General features: G+C 41.4%; 1 protein-coding gene across 1 annotated transcript in view; it reads left to right on the forward strand.

The window, feature by feature from the left end:
- LOC138853616 (uncharacterized) overlaps positions 1-21,761 on the forward strand; it is a 51,839-nt gene extending 30,078 nt beyond the window's left edge. The window contains exon 2 of the mRNA XM_070091478.1: positions 16,846-21,761. Within this exon, the coding sequence (XP_069947579.1) occupies positions 16,851-17,993 (1,143 nt within the window). The 5' untranslated portion in view covers positions 16,846-16,850 and the 3' untranslated portion in view covers positions 17,994-21,761. The remainder of the gene's footprint in view (positions 1-16,845) is intronic.
- Positions 21,762-23,889: the final 2,128 nt, after the last annotated feature.

Here is a 23,889-nt window from a genome sequence, read left to right on the forward strand (position 1 = left end):
AAGCCTATAATTACACCACGTTTGGTTTTGGTGTCGTGGTGAGAGTAGAAGTGGAGAAGTTCGTTTTGGTTGGTGGGTTTTCGATAGACTTTAAAACGAAGTTCGTGGTCAGCTTTGCAGAGCAGAACATCAAGGAAAGGAAGAGTGTTGTCGACTTCTTCTTCAAGTGTGAACTGGATTGAAGGTTCGACCTGGTTGAGCTTGTCTTGGAGAGCTTGAACGTTGAAGCGTTTAGGAGTTACGAGGAGAATGTCGTCAACATAACGGAGCCAGGTGACAGACGAAGGAATAATGGTGGAGAAACGTTCGGCTTCTAGATGTTCCATGTATAGGTTCGCCAGGACTGCACTGAGTGGCGAACCCATGGGTAGTCCAAAAGTCTGCTGAAAAAGGTGATTTTCGAAAGAGAAACACGTAAAGCCAACACATAGTTCAACAAGGTCGATGAAGTCGCTGGCTGGAATGGGAAGATCAAGTGAATCGTCAATTTTCCTGCGCAAGAGATCGATGGCTTGTGTAGTAGGTACTTTGGTGAATAGGGAAGTCACGTCAAGGCTGGAAAGTTTCTTGTTCCTGATGTTGATGTTGCGAATGCGATTGAGAAGATCACCCGAGTGTTTGAGATGTGCTGGACTGATAGTGCCCAAGAGTTTAGAGAGGTGTTTTGCGAGAATTCCTGAGAGCTGGTGGGGAGCACTGCCTATTCCCGAGGATATGGGCCTCAGTGGGATACCAGGCTTGTGAGTCTTTGGCAGGCCGTACATTCTGGCAGGTCTGGGGTTGCTGGGCATGGTGTGCAGAAGTTTCTTCCCTTGTTCTGAGCCCCTCAGAATGCGGCGAGTCCTTTGAAGAAAAGTTTTAGTAAGGTTGTCCACTTGGTTAGTTGTGAGAGGTTTGTAGGTATCTGGGTCATTAAGTAGATTGAGCATTTTGTTCCTGTAATCGTCAGTGTTCATGATAACAACACCACCTCCTTTATCAGCGGTGGTGACCCTGATGGTCGTGTCTTCTGCTAAACCTTTGAGTGCATTGATGTAACGTCGAGGTATGACTGGGGAGCTGCGTGTTGAGATGGCTGCTGAGATGATGCCTTGAAGATAGCCTTTTTGGAAGTCGGAGTCATTGTGTCTGTAGTTTTTGGCGATGAAATTGAGGTCTTGTTTTGGTTTCGTAATTCCTGTTGCGAATTTGAGGCCTAAGCTGAGGGCTTCAGTTTCTGTGGTTGACAGTGGACGAGATGAAAGATTTTGAATAATTTCAGGTCTTCCTAAACTTTTCCAATTACTATTATCGCAGAGTGTTTGTAGTTTCCTAGCAAGTCTGATCTTCTGTTGAACATTCGCTGTGGTAACTCTGCTGCGAATGATTTCGGCGGTGCGTCTGTTCATGTTGCCCCGGAGTGTTGTGCCTAGTGTTCTGGCTTGGAGAAAAGCTTCCTTTGTAGCATTGTTTAAGTCATCTGCACACTCTTCAAGGTAGGTCCGAGCTGTAGCGGAGAAAGGTGGTTTGATGTTGGCAATTTGAGGAGGAGTAGATCTTGGTAAGACCATTTCTTGGATGCAATCACGAAGAAAATTGTGTCTGTTGCGAAGTGAGTAAGCTTTTAGAAGAAGGTCCAGGTATTCTCTGTGTGAAGGATCCATTTCTACTGCAGTGTTTGACACGATGGAAATAAATGGTATAAAATACCGACACAATGAAAATATAAACACAAATGCAGTATAATGTTAATCTTTATTGACAAACGTTTCACCCACACAGTGGGCTTTTTCAAGTCACACACGGATCTACCTGGGGTTGGAAGGTACGAGAGTATTTATAGTCATGTTCAGAATGTTGAGGTCAGGTGGAGAATGCTGCATCTGATGATCTACCGGGTGGGGTTATAGAGTCTTGGGTAGCTTGGCAGGGGTATTGGACAAGTTGTGAGTAGACGTTCTATGTTCTTATGTGGGATAGCGATGAAGAAGTTTCTTGGCGAGTTGTTCAGCTATGTTATAGAAGCCATTATAATGGCTTCTATAACATAGCTGAACCACTCGCCAAGAAACTTCTTCATCGCTATCCCACATAAGAACATAGAACACTGCAGAAGGTCTACTCACAACTTGTCCAATACCCCTGCCAAGCTACCCAAGACTCTATAACCCCACCCGGTAGATCATCAGATGCAGCATTCTCCACCTGACCTCAACATTCTGAACATGACTATAAATACTCTCGTACCTTCCAACCCCAGGTAGATCCGTGTGTGACTTGAAAAAGCCCACTGTGTGGGTGAAACGTTGTCAATAAAGGATCACATTATACTGCATTTGTGTTTATATTTTCATTGTGTCGGTAGTTTATACCATTTATTTCCATCTTCCGACATGATCACTCCCAGGTCTTTAACGTTAGTTTTTCGCTCTATTGTGTGGTTGGAATTTGTTTTATAGTCCAATGAAATTTAAATTTCCTCACGTTTACCATATTGAAATAGTTGAAATTTCTAATCATTAAACTTCATATTGTTTTCCGCAGCCCATTTAAAGATTTGGTTGATGTCCGCCTGGAGCCTTGCAGTGAATGCAATGGAGGACACTGTCATGCAGATTCGGGTGTCATCTGCAAAGGAAGACATGGAACTATGGCTTATATCCCTGTCTATGTCCGATATGAGAATTAGGAACAAGATGGGAGCGAGTACTGTGCCTTGAGGAACAGAGCTTTTCACCGTAGCCGCCTCAGACTTTACTCTGTTGACTACTACTCTTTGTGTTCTATTTGTCAGGAGATTATAGATCCATCTACTAACTTTTCCTGTTATTCCTTTATCACGCATTTTGTGCGCTATGACACCATGGTCATACTTGTTGAAGGTTTTTGCAAAGTCTGTGTATACTACATCGGCATTTTGTTTGTCTTCTAGAGCATCCAGGACCTTGTCGTAGTGGTCCAGTAGTTGGGACAGACAGGAGCGACCCTGCTCTAAACCCATGCTGCCCTGGGTTGTGTAACTGATGGGTATCTAGATGGGTGGCGATCTTGCTTCTTAGAACCCTTTCAAAGGTTTTTATGATATAGGACGCTAGAGCTATCGGTCTGTAGCTCTTTGCTATTGTGGAGTGGGGCTATGTCTGTTGTTTTTAGTAACTGTGGGACGACCCCAGTGTCCATGCTCCCTCTCCATAGGATGTTAACAGCACGTAATAGGGGCTTCTTGCAGTTCTTGATGAACAAGAAGTTCCATGAGTCTGGCCCTGGGGCAGAATGCATGGGCATGTCATTTATTGTCTGTTCGAAGTCATTTGGCGTCAGGATAATGTCAGATATGCTTGTGCTTACCAAATTCTGTGGCTATCATAAAAAATCATTTAGATCTTCGACTCTCAGTTTGGTTAGCGGCTCGCTAAAAACCGAGTCATATTGGGACTTGGGTAGCTCACTCATTTCCTTGCTGTCATCTGTGTAGGACCCATCTTGTTTATGTAGGGGCCCAATACTGGATGTTGTTCTCGACTTTGATTTGGCATAAGAAAAGAAATACTTTCGGTTTCTTTCGATTTCATTTATGGCTTTTAGTTCTTCCCGCGATTCTTGACTCCTGTAGATTCTTTTAGATTTAGTTCGATATTTGCTATTTCTCTGGTCAGTGTCTCCCTACGTATTGCAGATATATTGGCCTCTTTTAGCTGCTTTGTTATTCTTTGCCTTCGCCTGTAAAAGGAGCACCTTTCTTTTTCTAGTTTACATTTTCTTCTCCCTTTTCTTTAAGGATTATGCCTTGAGCATACATGGAGTGCCACAGAGTTAATCTGTTCTAGGTAAAGGCTGGGGTCTGTGTTGCTTAGGCTATAGGACGAAGGTGAGGGAAAAAGTAGGACCTCTGAAAATTTGGAATGATCAGCTGACGGATAACGAACTGGAAATGCGTTCTCGTTTTAGTGACTATTTTTTGTCAGTCTTTACAGAAGAAGACATAAGAACATAAGAAAGAAGGAACACTGCAGCAGGCCTGTTGGCCCATACTAGACAGGTCCTTCACAATCCATCCAACTAACAGAATATTTGCACAACTCAATTTTCAATTCTTTCCAAGCAACAAGCTTTGGTAATTCTATTAACTCAGGCACAAGTCCCACTCAAATCCAACTCCTCTCACTCATGTATTTATCCAACCTGAATTTGAAACTACCCAAGGTTTTAGCCTCAATAACCCTACTAGGAAGACTGTTCCACTCATCCTATTTCCAAACCAATACTTTCCTATATCCTTTCTAAATCTAAACTTGTCTAATTTGAATCCATTACTGCGGGTTCTCTCTTGGAGAGATATCTTTAAGACCTTATTTATATCCCCTTTATTAATACCCATCTTCCACTTATACACTTCGACCATGTCTTCCCTAATTCTTCGTCTTACAAGTGAATGCAGTTTAAGGGACTTCAGTCTTTCTTCATACGGAAGATTTCTAATGCAATGAATTACTTTTGTCATTCGTCGCTGAATGCTTTCTAACGAATTTATATCCATTCTGTAATATGGAGACCAGAATTGAGCTAAATAATCTAGGTGAGACCTTACTTATGATGTATAAAGCTGAAGTATAACAGCTGGGCTTCTGTTGCTTACATTTCTTAATAAAAATCCCAGTAACTTATTTGCCTTATTACGCACGCTTAGACACTGCTGTCTTGGTTTAAGGTTGCTGCTTACCATAACCGACAAATCCTTTTCGCATTCTGTACGACTAAGTTCAACATTATTAAGCTGGTAGGTGCTAGGGTTATGAACATTTCCGAACTTTAGAACTTTACATTTATTTACATTGAAATGCATCTGCCACTTTTCTCACCACGAACTGAGTTTGTCTAAATCCTCCTGAATTATCATTATTATTATTATTATTATTATTATTATTATTATTATTATTATTATTATTATTATTAAGGGGAAGCGCTAAACCCGTTGGATTATACAGCGCAGGGGGGGATGTGGAAGGCATTCAGGCTTAATTCGGGAACTGGAGCACAGATCCAATTCCCTAAATTAAGAGCCCTTCACCAACTTCAAGGAACCTTCCGTGAGGGGAATTCTCCTGAAGTTCCTAGACATCAACGTCTGAATCGATTATCCTACCTATCTTCTTGTAATCAGCGAATCTGCTTATATCTCTAGTAATTCCCTCGTCATGATCATTTATATATTGCATAAACAACAACGGGTCTAAAACCCATCCCTGCGGAACGCCACGTATTACAAATCCCCACTCAGATTTAACCCCGTTTATGCACACTCTCTGCTTCCTATTGGTGAGCCATGACTCGAACCAAGGTTGAGGGACTGATTACCTCATCTTCTGTATATAATCCTACTATCTTCCAGTTATGTCCTGGAATTTGTATTAATAAAGCCACTGGATGGCGAAACGTCTACAATAAAGATACCCAGATGTTACACATGTGTCTTAATTTCATCAACTTGAACCATGACAGCACTTTTCCCACAATGCCATTACGTAAATGAGATTCCAGAAACTAACAATTATTCAGTTCCTGAAGAATTCAAATTAACTAACATTACTCTCACGAGGGACACGGTTATCAAACATAGATAAACTGAAACAAAATAGGTCCCCAGGACCCGACGAGTTGTTTTCCAGAGTACTTAAGGAATGCAAGATGGAAGTTAGTCAGCCATTAACGAACGTGTTTAATGCGTCCATCCTCACTGGTGTTGTGCCAGAGATGTGGAAGATAAGTAATGTGGTTCCTATATTCAAATCAAGGGATTAGTCCGTTCCATCAAATTACTGTCCATAGTGGTAAACAAATTATTAGAATCAATTATAGTTGATATTATTAGAAGTCACCTTTAAGAGCATAATTTGATTAATGATCTCAGAATGGGTTCACGAGAGGTCGTTCCTGCCTGACAAATTTACTGACGTTCATCAATAAAACATTTGAGACAGTAGACAGTGATAAAGAATATACTATTCTTTATTTGGATTTCAGTAAAGCCTTCGATAAAGTATCTCAAGAGACTCTTAAGATAAGTGGCAGCTCATGGTATAGGAAGTAAAGTTCTAGCATGGATAGAAGCATGGCTTACCAATTGAAAGCAGAGAGTTTCCATTAATTGGGTCGAATTTGAATGGGGATTAGTCACTAGTGGCGTTCCACAAGGATCAGTTTTAGGCCCAATGTTGTTCATAATTTACATTAATGACCTTGATGAAGGAATTACAAGTGATATGAGCAGATTTGCTGATGATACAAAATTACGCCCTATGATTCATTTTAGGGAAGATACCAGTGAACTCCATGAGGATTTGGTTTGAAAAATGGCATATGAAGTTCAGTGGGGGCATGTGTAAAATCCTAGTCCTTGGTAATGAAAATAACCCTCGAAGTTATAAACTAGATGAAGTAGAGCTTGATATACAGAATGTAAAAAATACTTGGGAGTCATGGTAAGCAGAAATCTAAAGCCAAGACAGCAATACCTAAGTGTGCGCAATAAGGCTGACAGATTACTAAGATTTATTTCAAGAAGTATAAGTAACAGAGGTCCTAAAGTTATTTTACAGCTTTATACATCACTAGTGAGGCCTGCCTCACTTGGATTCTGCCGCTCAGGTTTAGTCTGCTTACCACAGGATGGATATAGATTCATTGGAGAATATACAGAGAATAATGACTAAAATTATTTATTGTATTAGGAATCTCCCGTACAAAGATAGACTTAGAGCCTTGAATCTTCCTGCTATGGAGAGACATAGAATGAGAGGAGATATCATCGAAGTGTATAACTGGATGATAGGCATAAACAAATGTGATATTAATAAAGTACTGAGGATGTCGAACCTGGTAAGAACCAGAAATAATGGATTTAAGTTGGGTAAATATAGATTTAGAAAGGAAATAGGTACGCTTTGGTTTTCGGACAGAGTTGTGGATGGGTGGAACAATCTTCCAAGTACGGTGATAGATGCTAGGACCTTGGGTAGATTTGAAAAGAGATTGAACAAATATATGAGTGGGCGGGGCTGGTTCTGATTGGCGTCGTGGGTACGGGAGTAAATTCCTGGGTAGCTTTGAGTAGCGGTGGTTTTGATAAAGTCCCGCCTTGTATGGGCCAGTAGGCCTTCGGCAGTGTTCCTCCATTCGTATGTTCTTATATATATATATATATATATATATATATATATATATATATATATATATATATATATATATATATATATATATATATATATATATATATATATATATATGCAATAAGATCACAGTAAACAGGTGATTTCAGAATATGGAAAACAACCACTCTGAAAGAATAGAGAAATTCCAAGCGCTTTCGTGACTTCTCACATTATCAAGGAACTATGAAAGTAAAGCATCCAAGGAAGGTATATAAGGGGTCTGGCCAACACCTCACTATCAGATCGCACAACGGTTAAACACCTGACGAGCGCAGGCCCAACTGGACAGGTCCTTTGCAAAACCCACCAACAAACTATTCTACCCAAGAGAATTTTAAAAACTATTATTTGTCCAGTGTATTATTAAATTCTTCCCAAATTCTATTAATTATAAATGGGTCTAATTTATATAAACCAAAGGAAATATGCTTTTTATGAAACAAGATTCAATTATATTCCTGTCGACCATGGACTTGCTTGATACTACTTTCTCAACTTTTTGAAAATCAATTGGATGGTTAAAATCTCTTACATGAATAAATAGAGCATTGGAATCTTGTCCAGTTCTAATGCTATATTTATGTTGTTTTAATCTTTGTTCGAGATTTTTACCAGTTTGACCGTAATAAACTTTATCGCAAATTTTACAAGGAATCTTATAGACACATCCATCAGCATTTTGGGGGGAATTCTTTATCAAAAGTTTTTTACTGTATCAAGATTTTTGAATACAACTTTAATATTAAAAGTCTTAAGAAGAGAAGGCATATCAACCAAGTTTTCATGGTAAGGGAGAACCAACATATTTTTAGTTGAATAAGGCTGGTTGTCCCTTTTTGGATTGTAAAAAGTATTTCTAGCAACTTTAAAAGATTTATCAATTACATTTCTTGGGTATTTTAAATCATTACCTATTTCATAAATTTTGGATATTTCCTCATCTATGAACTCTGGACTCCAAATTCGTAAAGCTCTCAAAAACATTGATGAGAAAACAGACAGTTTGACTCTATCTTGATGCGAAGAATAATAGTGGACATAGGAACAGTTATTTGTAGGTTTTCTGTAAATTTTAAATTTGAATTCATTATTACCTTTATTAATTAAAACATCTAGAAAAGGCAATGAGTTATTTTCTTCAAACTCAACAGTAAAGTTTATAGAATGGGCTAAGCTATTTAATTTTCCAAGGAAATGGTGTATATCTACATTTTTGGGTATATCTGGCGTATATCTACATTTTTGGGTAGAATAGTTTGTTGGTGGGTTGTGCAAAGGACCTGTCCAGTTGGGTCGGCGCTCGTCAGGTGTTTAACCGTAGTGGGATCTGATAATGAGGTGTTGGCCAGACCCCTTATATACCTTCCTTTGATGCTTTACTTTCATAGTTCCTTGATAATGTGAGTAGTCACGAAAGCGCTTGGAATTTCTCTATTCTTTCAGAGTGGTTTTTTTTTGCATATATATATATATATATATATATATATATATATATATATATATATATATATATATATATATATATATATATATATATATATATATATATATATATATATATATATTCTAATCAACACATCATCAGCAGCTTGCAATGTTGCAGAAAAGAGGAGGAGGTCCAAGTAGATTCGATCACAGGGAGCGCCTTTGCGCACTACAGTAAAGGCGTTCCCTTTGATCGTATCTTCTTGGACCTCCTCCTCTTTTCTGAAACATTACAAACTGAACATTAAAATGGTATAAAATACCGACAGGTTGTTAGGTAAGACACATATGCAACAGTTAGGTATCTTTATTTCGAAACGTTTCGCCTACACAGTAGGCTTCTTCAGTCGAGTACAGAAAAGTTGATCGAAGCAGAAGAGACTTGAAGACGATGTAATCAGTCCATCACCCTTAAAGTTTTGAGGTGGTCAGTCCTTCAGTCTGGAGAAGAGCATTGTCCCATAATCTGAAACAATATGGAGTTGAAGTGACAGGATGGAGCCTAACATAGCGCCAGGAGGTGAGACGTAGGTCAATAGTAGAGGTAAGAACGCAGATGTTGGGAGGTCAGGTCCCTCTCAAATCCAGCCGTTCTCACTAGTAGAGGTTGTCGGAGTTGATTTCTCCTCGCCGTTGTCTGAAGTCTCCACGCCTCATCCTTTATGTGAAGTCTGCACGCCATACAACTAGTGTTTGCTCTCCTCATCGCTCACAGTCAGAGTTGCTCTCCTCACCGGGTGGTGGTTACTGGACCTTCGTCTTCACCATCAGGACTGGTGCGTCAGTGGCTGCCTACCCAAGGCAGGAAGCCTCCCTCTGCACTCCTGTTGCTGTCTGAAGTCTCCACGCCTCAGCCAGTACGTGTGATCTGCACGCCATACAGCCAGTGTTGCCTCTCCTCACCGTTCAGGGCATACAGTGCTCCATCAAGCTACAGCTCACCTCCTCAGTGTCCTGTGCCTCCAGAGACGGACTCCACAAGAAACTTTAAAGTTATAGCCAGGCAAGTACGTGTGTCTACTTCTCACGTACTTGCCTAACCAATTATTCTCACAGATTTGGCCGCAACATCTAATTTACGATGCCTTCAATGCCTTCCACTTCCTTCCCCTTACCACTCCTCCTCTACTGCCAACACCTGCCTCTACTCTGTCTACTCCTGCCTCTAAGGCCTACCCTGCCTCTACCTCTTCCAAACCCAGTTCTTTCTCGCTTAACCTCAAATACTCTAAATCTGATCATGTCACTATCTGTCCTGGAAATTTATTGTACCAGATCACTGGCGCTCCTCAACTGAAAGTCTTTAAAACCAACTCAGGCTTCAAACTACTTCTTGACAGACATTCTTACGAAACGTACACCTCAACCGAGACCAGACAAAAACTTCTCAACGCAGGCTTCACTATTATTTGGACTCCTGAGCACCGCGCCAAATGCACAGTGATCGCAAAACACGTAGACTATTCTCTCCTGACTGCCTATGACACAGACAAAGAAGACTTAATCAAAGACATTAGTACTAAGAACAAAGTCTCTGTTGACGATATTTACAGACCTGAAAACTCTACCATCCTCAAAATACGCTATTCAACTCTTTCTGACGCCTCTACACTCTTCAGTCAAGGAATCCTTGCCAAGACCATCCGCATTCCTCCAAACTCTCTCTTCACTCCGAACTTCCACCCCATCACACAACGTCAGAAATGCTACAAATTCGGCCACGACAAAATCCCATGCACTTCCACACAAACCTGCTCCAGATGTTCAGGAACTGGCCACTTCTGGAACACTTGCAACCTCCCCCTTAAATGTTCTAACTGCGGCGGGTCACACACTGCAGTTGCAAACTCATGCCCTACTAGAAAAGACATTCTCTCCGCTCTCAGAGCTAGCCAACCTCCCTCCCTCCCCAACCGCTTCCCTGCACCTCCCTCCCCTTTCACACCTCCCTCCCCTACCCCCAATGCCTGGGCCTACCCACGCACTTGGTCTACCTCTTCTACTCTACACACATCAAACACCAACATACAGACTACAAGCACTTCTCCTTCTACACTTACACCCACACTAGACTACAAAACTAACTGTCAACTCGCCACTGCTGCCCACTCTGCGATGGTAATCTCTCAAGCTTACCAATCAGACTACTCACATGTCCTTAACCTAATCTTGTCTGCTAACAATCTTCCCTCTTTAATTATTTCTCCTTCCTGCTTCTCTTCTAAGCCTACTACAACCTCTCCCTCCTCCCTCTCTCCCACCCCCCTACTTCCTACTCCAATCAACTTTCCTCCTCCCCTACCCCTCTTCACTACTTCCACACCTCCCACCAACACCCCTACTGCTGCTGCTACGACCACCCCTCCCCCCACTTCTTCATCCCCTTCCAAAGCTTCCACTTCCTCACCCCTTACCATGGGTTCCACTTCCTCATCCCTTACCAAAGCTTCCACTTCCTTATCCCCTACCAAAGCTTCCACTTCCTCTGCATCCACCTTCGCCCACTCCTCCACCACAACCAAAACTTCATCCAGGTCCAACTCCACCTCCTCCAGACAAAATCCACTCAAACCTAAACCTGCCCCAACTTCTGACAGACAGACCAAAGAACATAAAAACAGATCCATCTCTTCCTCCCCCTCCAGGAAACGGGTTCGTAGCACCTACAAACACACATCCACTGATGGCACCACTATCACGGGCTTTAATCCAAACTCCTCCCCCGACATTAACTTTGCTATGACGAAACCATTAAATCACGTTTAAGGTGATTCAGTTCAACGTACGTTCCTACTTTACAATTAGACACCTAGTGGCCGAGCTCCTTGAAACAGAGAGGCCAGATATTGTTTTGCTAAACAGTACCTGCCTCAAAGCCCCTAAACGCATCTGCCATTATGGTTATACTGCACTACAGTCCCCCTATGATCCCCACGATTGGGTTGCCATCCTTGTAAATTCCAACATAAAACACGAATTTCTCCCAATCCCTTTTTTTCACCAACACTGTCTTGCAGTCAGAATACACACCCACCTTGGTCCCCTTTATCTTTTTCACCACCTATGCTCGCTCAAACACTATTCTCAACATACACGACCTTTCCTTAGTCTTCAACTACACCAACACACCAACATACCTACTAGCTGACATGAATGCCAAACACACCACCTTTCATCACACCAGTAAGAACCAACTTGGTCTCCAATTACTCAACTTCACAAACCATAAACACCTAATTCATCTCGGCCCAGTCTTCAATACCTTCTACAACCACACGGGCCAAGGCAAACCAGACATCATTCTAGCAAACCGAGCCAGCTCTCTATTTCAACACTACATCTCACCTGGCCCTATTACAGGCTCTTATCACATCCCAATCATCTTACACATCTCCTCCAACCCTATCCTCATTCCAGCCACACCTTCCTTCTCCTACAAGAACGCTGACTGGGATGCTTTCAAACAACACATAGACAATATTAACCTCACCTATGACTACAACAACAAACCTATCTCTGACATCGATACTCAACTTGATCTCATCCAGGACACCATTACAAAAGCAGCCAACATCGCAATACCAAAGAAAACTCACACCACTCGTTATTCCTTCAAACCGTCACTCAGAACAAGAAGACTAATTATCTGCTACCACAACCGCTTCCTCTACAACACATAGATTTAATCAAGTCCTTAGAAACGATATTTTATACAGCTTAGACCAAGACCACAACAATCACTGGTCACAACTCATACAACAAGCAGACAAACAGCGTATTAAAAACACTAAAGCCTTCTGGAACTTTATCAAAAAAATCAGAGGCACAACTCCCACCAATAAATTCAAACACATCACCCACAACAACACACACATCTCAGACACTCAGGCTGCTACCAATATCTTCAAACACATCTGGGAGAACATCTTCCACCCTCACCCACCTCACCCTAACGTTATTCAACACATTCAGAACATAGAACACTGGAACACTGCACACACACAAGAAACAACACCAGATAGCCACATACATCTAGACTCTCTTACCTCCTCCCAAGAACTCGACACTCCTTTCACCAACACAGACATTAAAACTCTCCTCAGACACCTTCCCCCCAAGGCTCCTGGTGCTTCTGGCCTAAATCATATTATCCTGAAACACCTTCCTGACTCTATCATTACTGCCTACACAAACCTCCTCAATGCCTCCCTTGCCTCTGGATACTTCCCTTCCCTCTTCAAAGCTGCTACTGCTATCCTCCTTTCTAAACCCAATAAAGACCACTCTGACCCTAGAAACTATCACCCTATCAGCCTCCTCGAAACTTTAGGAAAACTCTTTGAAAAACTCATCAATCATCGCCTTCGCAGATACCTGGAACACAATTCTCTACTTTCTGATGGCCAGTTTGGCTTCAGAACACAGATCCACACAGGATGCCATTAACATCATTCTCAACTACATCCACATAAACACAAAACAAAGAAACAGGACAGCCCTGGTTGCAAAAGACGTTGAAAAAGCCTTTGACACTGTCTGGCACGAAGGGCTCAAGTACAAACTCTGCACTAACTTTAACCTGCCTCTCACTACTCGTAAACTCCTCTGCAACTTCCTAGACGGCCGTACCATGAGAATCAAATTCCAAGGCTGTTACTCTGACTACTTCACACTAAAAGCCGGAGTACCCCAGGGATCTGTCCTCTCCCCTACCCTCTACATTCCAACACCTGTATACCACAACTCCATCACACTATGTGCAAGAATGGTATATAATACCGACAAGATGAAATTAAGACACATGTGCAACATCTGGGTATCTTCATTGTAGACGTTTCGCCATCCAGTGGCTTTATCAATACAAATTCTAGGACATAGCTTGAAGACAGTAGGACTATATATATACAGAAGATGAGGTAATCAGTCCGTCAACCTAGGAGTAGGTGCGAAGAGCACCATAGTCGTGGAGATTCTGAAGCAGAAGCAAGGAGCCTGCGCTTATATAGTAACGTCAGGTGTAGCAGACGAGGGCATAGTCACTGGTAGGCGCGATTCCCCAGTGGAAGTAGGTCCATCCCAAAGAGATGGGTTAGTTGTAGTAGTAGTTGTCGTAGTCGTGAAGGTTATGTACATGTCCTCAGAATCAAGATTCCATGATGTTGCAGTGTCTGACAAGTTGTGCAAGAATGGTATATAATACCGACAAGATGAAATTAAGACACATGTGCAACATCTGGGTATCTTTATTGTAGACGTTTCGCCATCCAGTGGCTTTATCAATACAAATTCTAAGACATAGCTTGAAGACAGTAGGACTATAAACAGAAGATGAGGTAATCAGTCCCTCAACCTAGGAGTAGGTGCGAAGAGCACCATAGCCGTGTAGATTCTGAAGCAGAAGCAAGGAGCCTGGCGCTTATATAGTAACGTCAGGTGTAGCAGACGAGGGCATAGTCACTGGTAGGCGCGATTCCCCAGTGGAAGTAGGTCCTTCCCAAAGAGATGGGTTAGTTGTAGTAGTAGTTGTCGTAGTCGTGAAGGTTATGTACATGTCCTCAGAATGAAGATTCCATGATGTTGCAGTGTCTGACAAGTTGTGCAAGAATGATATATAATACCGACAAGATGAAATTAAGACACGTGCAACATCTGGGTATCTTTATTGTAGACGTTTCGCCATCCAGTGGCTTTATCAATACAAATTCTAGGACATAGGCTCCTTGCTTCTGCTTCAGAATCTCCACGACTATGGTGCTCTTCGCACCTACTGCTAGGTTGAGGGACTGATTACCTCATCTTCTGTATATAGTCCTACTGTCTTCAAGCTATGTCATAGAATTTGTATTGATAAAGCCACTGGATGGCGAAACGTCTACAAGCTGAGCTGGTGGCGATTCAGCAGGCATTGTCACATGAACCATACCCCCGGCCGGGATTGAACCCGCGGTCATAGAGTCTCAAAACTCCAGCCCGTCGCGTTAGCCACTAGACCAGCTAGCCACAATAAGATTCATCCAACTAGGTATATTTCTACACCATAGGAAAGTTAGCACAGGCACCTCTGTGACCACAAATGCAAGTTTTTACAGACGAATCTCCAGCTAGCGTGGCCGTGACGAACTCTAGCTCAAGTCCCTTCACTGCCGTCAACATGACTTAAGAAATCGTAATGACACGATTGCAAATAAACCATACCCCCGGCCGGGATTGAACCCGCGGTCATAGAGTCTCAAAACTCCAGCCCGTCGCGTTAGCCACTAGACCAGCTAGCCACATAAGATTCATCCAACTAGGTATATTTCTACACCATAGGAAGGTTAGCACAGGCACCTGTGCTAACTTTGAGACTCTATGACCGCGGGTTCAATCCCGGCCGGGGGTATGGTTTATTTGCAATCGTGTCATTACGATTTCTTAAGTCATGTTGACGGCAGTGAAGGGACTTGAGCTAGAGTTCGTCACGGCCACGCTAGCTGGAGATTCGTCTGTAAAAACTTGCATTTGTGGTCACAGAGGTGCCTGTGCTAACTTTCCTATGGTGTAGAAATATACCTAGTTGGATGAATCTTATTGTGGCTAGCTGGTCTAGTGGCTAACGCGACGGGCTGGAGTTTTGAGACTCTATGACCGCGGGTTCAATCCCGGCCGGGGGTATGGTTTATTTGCAATCGTGTCATTACGATTTCTTAAGTCATTGTCACATGCCCTACGACATCGACTCCGACCTGTCATACATGTTGATTCCACCTCTGCAATCAATGACCTCTCCCATCCTCAACCACAGGATAATGTTCACCTCATCACATCGATCCTGAGCATAAGGACAGCCTTAGAAGTTCAGGGTAATAGATCGACATTGAACTGGATCCCCAGCCATGCTGGCATCCGGGGAAATGAGGCGGCAGATGATGCAGCCAAGGCAGCAACAGACTATCCACATGTTGGGATTACTGTCCCAATCAGCCTACGACAGACCAAACTGGTGGCTGCCAGAGCCACGAAACTTATGGGGGAGGTCTTAGGTGATACCCCATCTCAACAGTGGTACCGAGCAGCGACTCAGGGAGAACCCCCTCCATATGACAGAAGCTGGTCCAGAGCGCAGTGTACCGCCATCCATCGGCTTCGTTTCGGCTTTCCCACAGCCAAGATGATGGTAGACAAGGCTGAGGAGATGTGCCAGTACTGTCAGCACGTTGTCCAGCGGCCCCTAACACACTATCTTCTAGAGTGCGAAGCTACTGAGACACTCCGCAGGCAACTAGGGGTGATATTCCCTCCCGAAGAGGACCCAGAGATGACTGCGGCCACACTAGTGTACCATGGGGTCAACGAACCAGACAAGCTGTTACCTGTGATAATGACATATCCTCCTCCTCGCTAGTGTCCATAGTTACATATGGTGTCGCTTATGAGATGCACCAGTTGAACTGACCAGAGGGGCACTTGAGCGGCATGCGTCGCATCATTGTGGAAACCTTTCTCCATCGGGAGCCAGAGACGGGTTATCGCAAGATTGGGACCCGTGCCAGGACTACGGTCTTGGCGAACATTATACATACATACTTCAACTCCATATTGTTTCAGACTATGGAACAATGCTCTTCTCCAGACTGAGGGACTGACCACCTCAAAACTTTAAGGGTGATGGACTGATTACATCGTCTGCAAGTCTCTTCTGCTTCTATCAACTTTTCTGTACTCGACTGAAGAAGCCTACTGTGTAGGCGAAACGTTTCGAAATAAAGATACCTAACTGTTGCATATGTGTCTTACCTAACAACAATACAAACTATTGATAATGTGTTGATGGCAATACGGTAGGTCTAGAGCTATCATTCAACTCCTGCTGGGTTTTTTTTTTTTTTGCTTCTTGTATTGCTTGTTTGCGATATTTGCATAATGTATATGTTCTATTATACGGGAACCAGCTCATACCCTTGTTAAAGTTTCACAATGTCCAATAGCCACATATATATTCCACATTTTTTGTTATTTGGATTGCTAACCATATCTGCTAACTATATCAATTAGAGCTGAAAGTGAAACTAGGCAAATAAATCAGAAACAGAATTTGTATCTGATGTGGTTTTAATCGAGTGTTACAAGAAGTAAGATATTAGTATAAATTTGGTATTATTCAAACTCATTTGGTTAATGTGTCACTTTTCAGTTGTGATGCTGCTGCTGTTGTCCATCTTGACTGTGTTCTGGGCTGACTTGGGTGATAGTAATGGAGGCAAGTGTAGCACTCTGTTTCCAAGAGACCTGCAGAGCACTCCAGTTCCACTCCCGGCTATCATACAGTTTGAGCAGAGCATTCCACGCTCCTGGGAAAGCTACTGGGAGGTGGTGACGAAGGACGAGACTCCATTAGCTTGTGTGGAAGTAACCGGGGATGAAGCTGAGACAACAGTTCGCTCCGGAGTGTCACGCTGTGATGGCGGCAGTGGGTGGCAACAGACGGCCCTGTACCCAGCGTTCACGCCTGGGGAAGGAAAGTGGCACAATATGTTCTCTATATTTGTAACTATAGCCGATGGCTCCTTCAGCATTGACCTTAACCGACGCCCAAATTACGCTCTCATTCAGCACCTTGATCAGGATTTCCAGAACTTTTCAATAGCCAACCAAAGCTCAGATCAACAAATGAATCCTTCCTTCAAGCGGCGAGTCGCTTCAGTTGCTTGGGGCATTAGAAGAATCAACATGACATTCGGAGGGCCAAAGGTTCAATTTCCAGGCGTAGGAAAGCACGGGCAATGTCTGGGAACGAAGGAATGCTACAGAGGTTGGACGTACCTCAGTCTACAGCCCTCAGACACAATAGTCCTGGCCCACACACATGGGGAAGACACTGTCGAAGTCAAGGTGACTCTCTCGGCGTGCTTTCCTGACTACCTGGTTGGGGTACACATTTCCAAGTCCACTATCCATACCATTTCCACGTTAGAAGTGAGGTACAAGAGGGAGGGTCGCTACCACACCCTAAGTGCGACTTTGAGCGGTTTTCATGCCATCGGTAATACCTTGGGCCGCTCTAGAAACAATGGCACCTTTGGAGGTTCCGACAACTTTATCACGGGCGGCACCGACACACTCTTCTCCTCCACTGTTGAACACGGAGGACTCGACTGTGCTGGGCAGTGGTTCCTGCTGGGTGTTAAGGGAGCAGAGGTGTTCCCAAACTGTTGCAGCAGATCCCACCACCATCCCGTAACATTAATCTCTGCCTCGCCAGCTACTAATGTCATGCAGCTCACATCTCTGTGCATATTCTTTATGCTGAGGACATTTATATGGAAATATCTAACTAAATAAATAAATCAGTAGCAATTAAAAGTGGTAAGATACAATGTAGTATAGAGGTGATCATGTTTGACTGTGATGTGGTGTGTGCTAGTTTACTGACCTATCGATACTTTTACTTGTTTTTACTGAAATCGAAGCACCATGATAAAGTACTGAATGCTCAGTTGGGTGGAACACTATTTAATGAGGCCCTTAATTGACAGGTTGAATTTATAAAAGATATGTGGTACCTCGACCAGGTAATTAAGGTCTGTGTGCCCCATAAACCTTTCCTAAAAAGACATAATTATAGAGAATTTGAAGCAACGTGACCTGAGACGTGGTTACTCGGATTGCTGACGGAAAAACGCGTCCTTTTCTTTTTAATAGCCGTCATGTATCATAGAGCAAAATTTATGAAAGTCTTGCCCAACAAAAAAATATTATATATATAACTGGAATTTCTTCATGTAATACTGCCCTTACTATGGCAATGAAGGTGCAGAGTGACGCTAGTGGGGGAGATCATGATCCATACAACAGAGCATAAGATGATTAATACTATTCTTAACGAAGTTCAAGCTATTTATAATCGATAAGGCCTCATCATCATCTGAAACGAAAATATTAACAAGTAAACGACATCCCCCGCCCATCTGTTTGCAAGGTGAAAATATTACCTACATTAAATCTTACAGATATCTTAATGACTACCTACCCTTAAATAAATTCACCATAAATAAATCCACCATAGTGAGAATGTTGTACATAGCCCATGACTCACGAAATCGTAATAACACGATTACAAATAAAACACGGTGCGGGTGGGGCTTGAACTCACTACAAGTGAGTTGTAAAACTCCACTTGCCATGAGTTCAAGTACCATCCTGTACCGTGGTTTACATAACCTATGTTAGATCCTTAGAAGATTATGCTGTGCCAGTATTGATATTAGCTATGTTAAGTTCTCTCCGACCCTTGGAGTAAATACAAAAGGAAGCCCTCGGAATTATTCTTGTACATGAATGGTATATAACATGTCAAACACTGCAACAGAATTTTCTTGGCTGTCCTAAATCTACCACTGTATTAGAATGTTAAGAAATGAACCAAACACTGTCAATGTGAATCTTACTAAATGTCTAGAAGTAATTGCAAATAGATTTAAATGGGTTGTGAAAATATACAGTTATATTAAGTTTTACAACAGGAGCATTTCACACCTCCTTGGAAGATGTGCTCATTTAATATCACATACCTGGAAGCCCCTCCCAAGAAGCTCATAACTAGTCATCCCTTCCTTATTAAGTCACTTGTAAAAGTAACTGCTCAAGAAGAAATTTCTCGACTAACTGGTAGTAATAATTTATCATAAGTTATATACACTGATGGATCTAAGTAGGAGTGTACTGGCAGGGCTGCATCTGCTCTTGTTGCTACTTCCCTAGTTAAGAATGATAGGCACTTTGTTGAGTTAGACATAAGAATTAACAACTTAGGAGTCTACACTGCAAAATGAATTGTTAGCCATCCTAATGGCGCTAAAGCTAACTTATGACGCTGAGCTTTACTCTGATTATTACTGATTTTATGTCATCACTGAAGGCTCTTGGTTCACATAATGACTAACAACATGATCATTGGAGAAGCCAAGTATAAATACTAAAAAAAAAAAACGGAAAAAGGGAATTAATGTACAATTGCTATGGATTTCATCACACATTGGATTATTGTTCATGATAAAGATGTTACGTTAACCAAGTACCCCCAAGGAAAATGGAGAATATAATTTTGGTGTATTTGTGTCTAGTATTAGGAATAATATTAGGAGAAAAGTAAATATTGAAACTGAATATTATTGGAATGCAATTAGAAGTCTGAGTAGATCTATAACCCAGTATGATAATATAAGCGTCGGTAAGTACGTTTGTGGAGCAACTTGCAATGTGAACGGATTGACTGATGTTGCAGTGGCCAAGCTTAGGTTTGGTTACAAGTACTTCTGGCAATTTGGCAGACACAGTGATGATGATCAAATCAAATCCAAAGTATATGGCCAGCCCTAAGGTTACTTAGAGCTGGCCACGTACTTTGCATACTTATTGAGGAATATAGAGATAGTATAATAAGCTATGTTACATGTTACATGATGAAAATATGATACAAGAAATATTAATAAATTTTCCTAAATTTGCTCGTAACAGATAAGTGAACTTTGGCTCTAAATCCAGATTTAATCCTGTAAATCTTTTTGGAGCCTAGTTCCTAAGCCTTTTATGTATCCATATGCTGTTGCGCTACCGTCCACAGGATGGATATGGGGTGCACAATAAACTAGCCACTTAGGTGGCAAAATCTAAAAGTCTAAATAATGTGGAGAACTGTTCATCCATGTAATGGAACCTCACCTACTCTTCCTTATATCGAATTTTATTTCTTCTATTTCCTCCACGAGCTGCATGACCCTATAAGGTGTCCATGGGTTACAATAAAGACTAGCAAACTAGTATAAAAACTGAAGCACATAACAGATATGAAATGCCCGATCCATTGTCCATTATTTTGAAATTCATTAAGTAACACATGTCTAGGGAGAAAATAAATCGGTTAGTAAATTACCAGATATTGTCACTATCAGAAAACGTGTCTATGACACAGAAAGTGTAAGGTGAGTGGACCGAGACGGACCGTGAGTGGACCGAGACAGACCTTGAGTGGACCGAGACGGACCGTGAGTGGACCGAGACGGACCGTGAGTTGACAGAGACGGACCGTACAGTAGACCAAGGGTTCTTAACCTATTCTGGGATGCGCCGACTATCGCAATTACAAAGTCCGCATCTCCACTTCTCAATCCTTCTTTCATATAAAAATTTAAATGTATAGAAGAGGGTAAAAGTACCTAGGGATTGACACAGAGCGTCCATATTTGCTTTGTATTAAAGCAAAGGGAGATAAAAAAAAAAGTGTAAAAAAAGTTAGGGTAATAAGCCTCTTGAGTATACCTGGTAAAGTGTATGGTAGGGTTATTACTGATAGAATTTATAGTAAGACGGAGAACAGAATCGCAGATGAACAAGCATGGTATAGTGTATACTCCGGCACTAGTGCCAGAGTTATTCTTGGGTTACACAAGGTTTCTAACATCAGTCAAATTGAAGAAAGGCCTCCAAGTTACATAGTTTTACCGGTCAGCGACGTTGCAACTAACGTTTCAAAAATCTTTGACAGAAATCTTGCTAAAATATCCACCAGCTATTCGGCTACTGTTAGACACCAAGTGCAACAACCCAAGAATAACTCTGGCACGAGTGCCAGAGTATACACTGTACCATGTGGAGTGTGATAAAGTATATATGGGGGAAACAGCCAGATCTCTGGACATTAGGATCAAAGAACACAAAAACACCTGCAGCAACGATGACCGTAAAGGCGCGTGTGTTCAACATAAAGACGATGTTGGACACCTCTTGAATTTCAGTGAGGCTAGACTAGTAATTAATTAAGGGTGATTTAAGACAGCTAAAATGCTTAGAAGCTACCTTAATTACTGTCATTAACTCTATTCATCAAAAGTCCGGTAGTTACACTATCCAAATTTCAAATCAACCTGTAACATGATGCTCAGAGGTCTTTCCGCAACCCAACCCATCTCGAAACAATTATTATTACTGCTACAAAAAACCACTACTACTCATTCCACCTGACTCCTGCCACTATATATACTCGTTTTCTTAGTTTTCTCTATATTAGGACTGAAGAAGCCACTTGTGGCGAAACGTTTCCTTTAATAAATATCCTGAACTGTACATAAGTGTCTTTTTTCCACATCTTGTCGGTATCACCATACCATTTCTCAGCGATCAAAGACCTGTTATTCATAGAATATAAGAAAGGAGGAACACCACAACAGGCTTATTGGCCCATACAGATCCTTCTCAAATCCAGCCCACTTACAAAAATATTTGCCCAACCCATTATCAGTGCTACCCAAGCAGTAAGCTTTGATAACCCATTTAACTAATGAGAAAGCCCCACTTTAATCCAGCTTCTCTCATTCGTGTAATTATCAAGTCTAAATTTAAAGCTATCCAAGGTTTTAGCTTCAATAACTCTACTAGGCAAACTGTTCCACTCATCAACTACCCTATTTTCAAACAAATTCTTTCTTATATCCTTTCTAAATCTAAATCCTTTATCACTGGTTCTCTCTCGGAAGGATATCCTCAGGACCTTATTTATACCTCCTTTGTTAATACCCATCATCCACTTATGCACTTCGTTCATGTCTTCCCTCATTCTTCGTCTTATCAGGGAATGTATTTTAAGAGATTTCAATCTTTCTTGGTAAGGAGGATTACTTAACAAATGGATTAATTTTTTCTTTCTTCGCTGAATGTTTGCAAACGAATTTATATCCATTCTGTAATATGGAAACCAGAACTGAGCTGCATAATCTAAGTGAGGCCTTATTAATGATGTGTAGAACTGTAGTATAACCGCTGGACTTCTGTTGCTTACACTTCTTGATAAAAATCCCAGTAACCTGTTTGCCCCATTATGTACGTGTAGGTGTTACTGTCATGGTTTCAGGTTTCTACTTACCAAACTTCTAAATTTTGTTCACATTCCGTATGGCTAAGTCTTGCATTATTTATTTTATAAACGCTATGGTTATGGACATTCCATGGTTTCAGAACTTTGCATTTATCAACAATGAACAGTATCTGCCACTTTAACCACAGCTTTAAATCCTCCTGAAGATCAGTGACAACTTCCTCTGAATAAATCATCTTACCTATCTTCGTGTCATTAGCGAATTTGCTCATATCACTAGTTATTTCCTCATCGGGTCATTAATGCTTATTAAAAATAATGGGCCTAAACCTGATCCCTCTGGAACGCCGCTTGTTAGAAATCCACACTCAGATTTCACTCCATTTATGAACATTCTCTGCTTCTGTTAGCGAGGCATGACTCCATCCATGACAGCACTTTTTCCCCAGTACCATGAGCTGCCACTTTCTTAAACAGTCCTTAGTGCGGTACTATATCAGGAACTTTACTAAAATACTGATAGATAATATCGAATTCTTTATCATAATCAACATCCTCAAAAGCTTTACTGAATAAAGTTGGTAAATCAGTTAGGCAGGAACGGCCGCTCGTGAATCTATGTTGAGTATCATATATCAAATTATGCTTATCAATATGACTTCTTATAATATCAGCTATAATTGGCTCTAGTAATTTGCCTACAAGTGGAGTCAGGCGATAATTTGACTGTAACATGTCGCCTGCTTTAAAATTAGGAATTACATCATATCAGACACTACACCTGTTTGAAGAGATATATTAAAAATATTAGTTAATGGTTCACAAAGCTTAATTTTACATTCCTTAAAAAAAAAGTTCATCAGGGCCCTGGGATTTGTTTCGCTTCAGTCGGTCAACTTGTTTGATAACTATATCGCTAGTGCCTGATATTACATAATTTATCTCCTTCAGGCCCACTATAAAAATTAATTACTGGGATATTGTTAGTGTCTTCCTGTATGAAAACCGAGAGAAAATAATTATTAATAATCGAGCACATTTCATTATCCTTGTCAGTAAGATGCACAGAGTTATTTTTAAAGGGACTTATCTTTTTTCTAACTTTTGTTCTATGAACCTGGAAAAAGCTTTTGGGTTAGTTTTTGAATCATTCGCTACTATAATTTCATAGTCCCGTTCAGCTTCTCTTAACTCTTTTTAAAGCTCCCTCTTAGTGTGTGTATACTGATCTACGAGATGGCCATCAACTCTTTTGATACGCCTATAAACTCCTTTCTTGTGCCGTAGAAGATGTTTGAGCCTATTGTTCATTCATTTTGGATCATTTCTGTTCGACCTCATTTCTCTGAACAGAATAAATTTTCTTAG

Source organism: Cherax quadricarinatus, chromosome 35 (assembly GCF_038502225.1).
Source record: "Cherax quadricarinatus isolate ZL_2023a chromosome 35, ASM3850222v1, whole genome shotgun sequence".
Lineage (NCBI taxonomy): Eukaryota > Metazoa > Arthropoda > Malacostraca > Decapoda > Parastacidae > Cherax > Cherax quadricarinatus.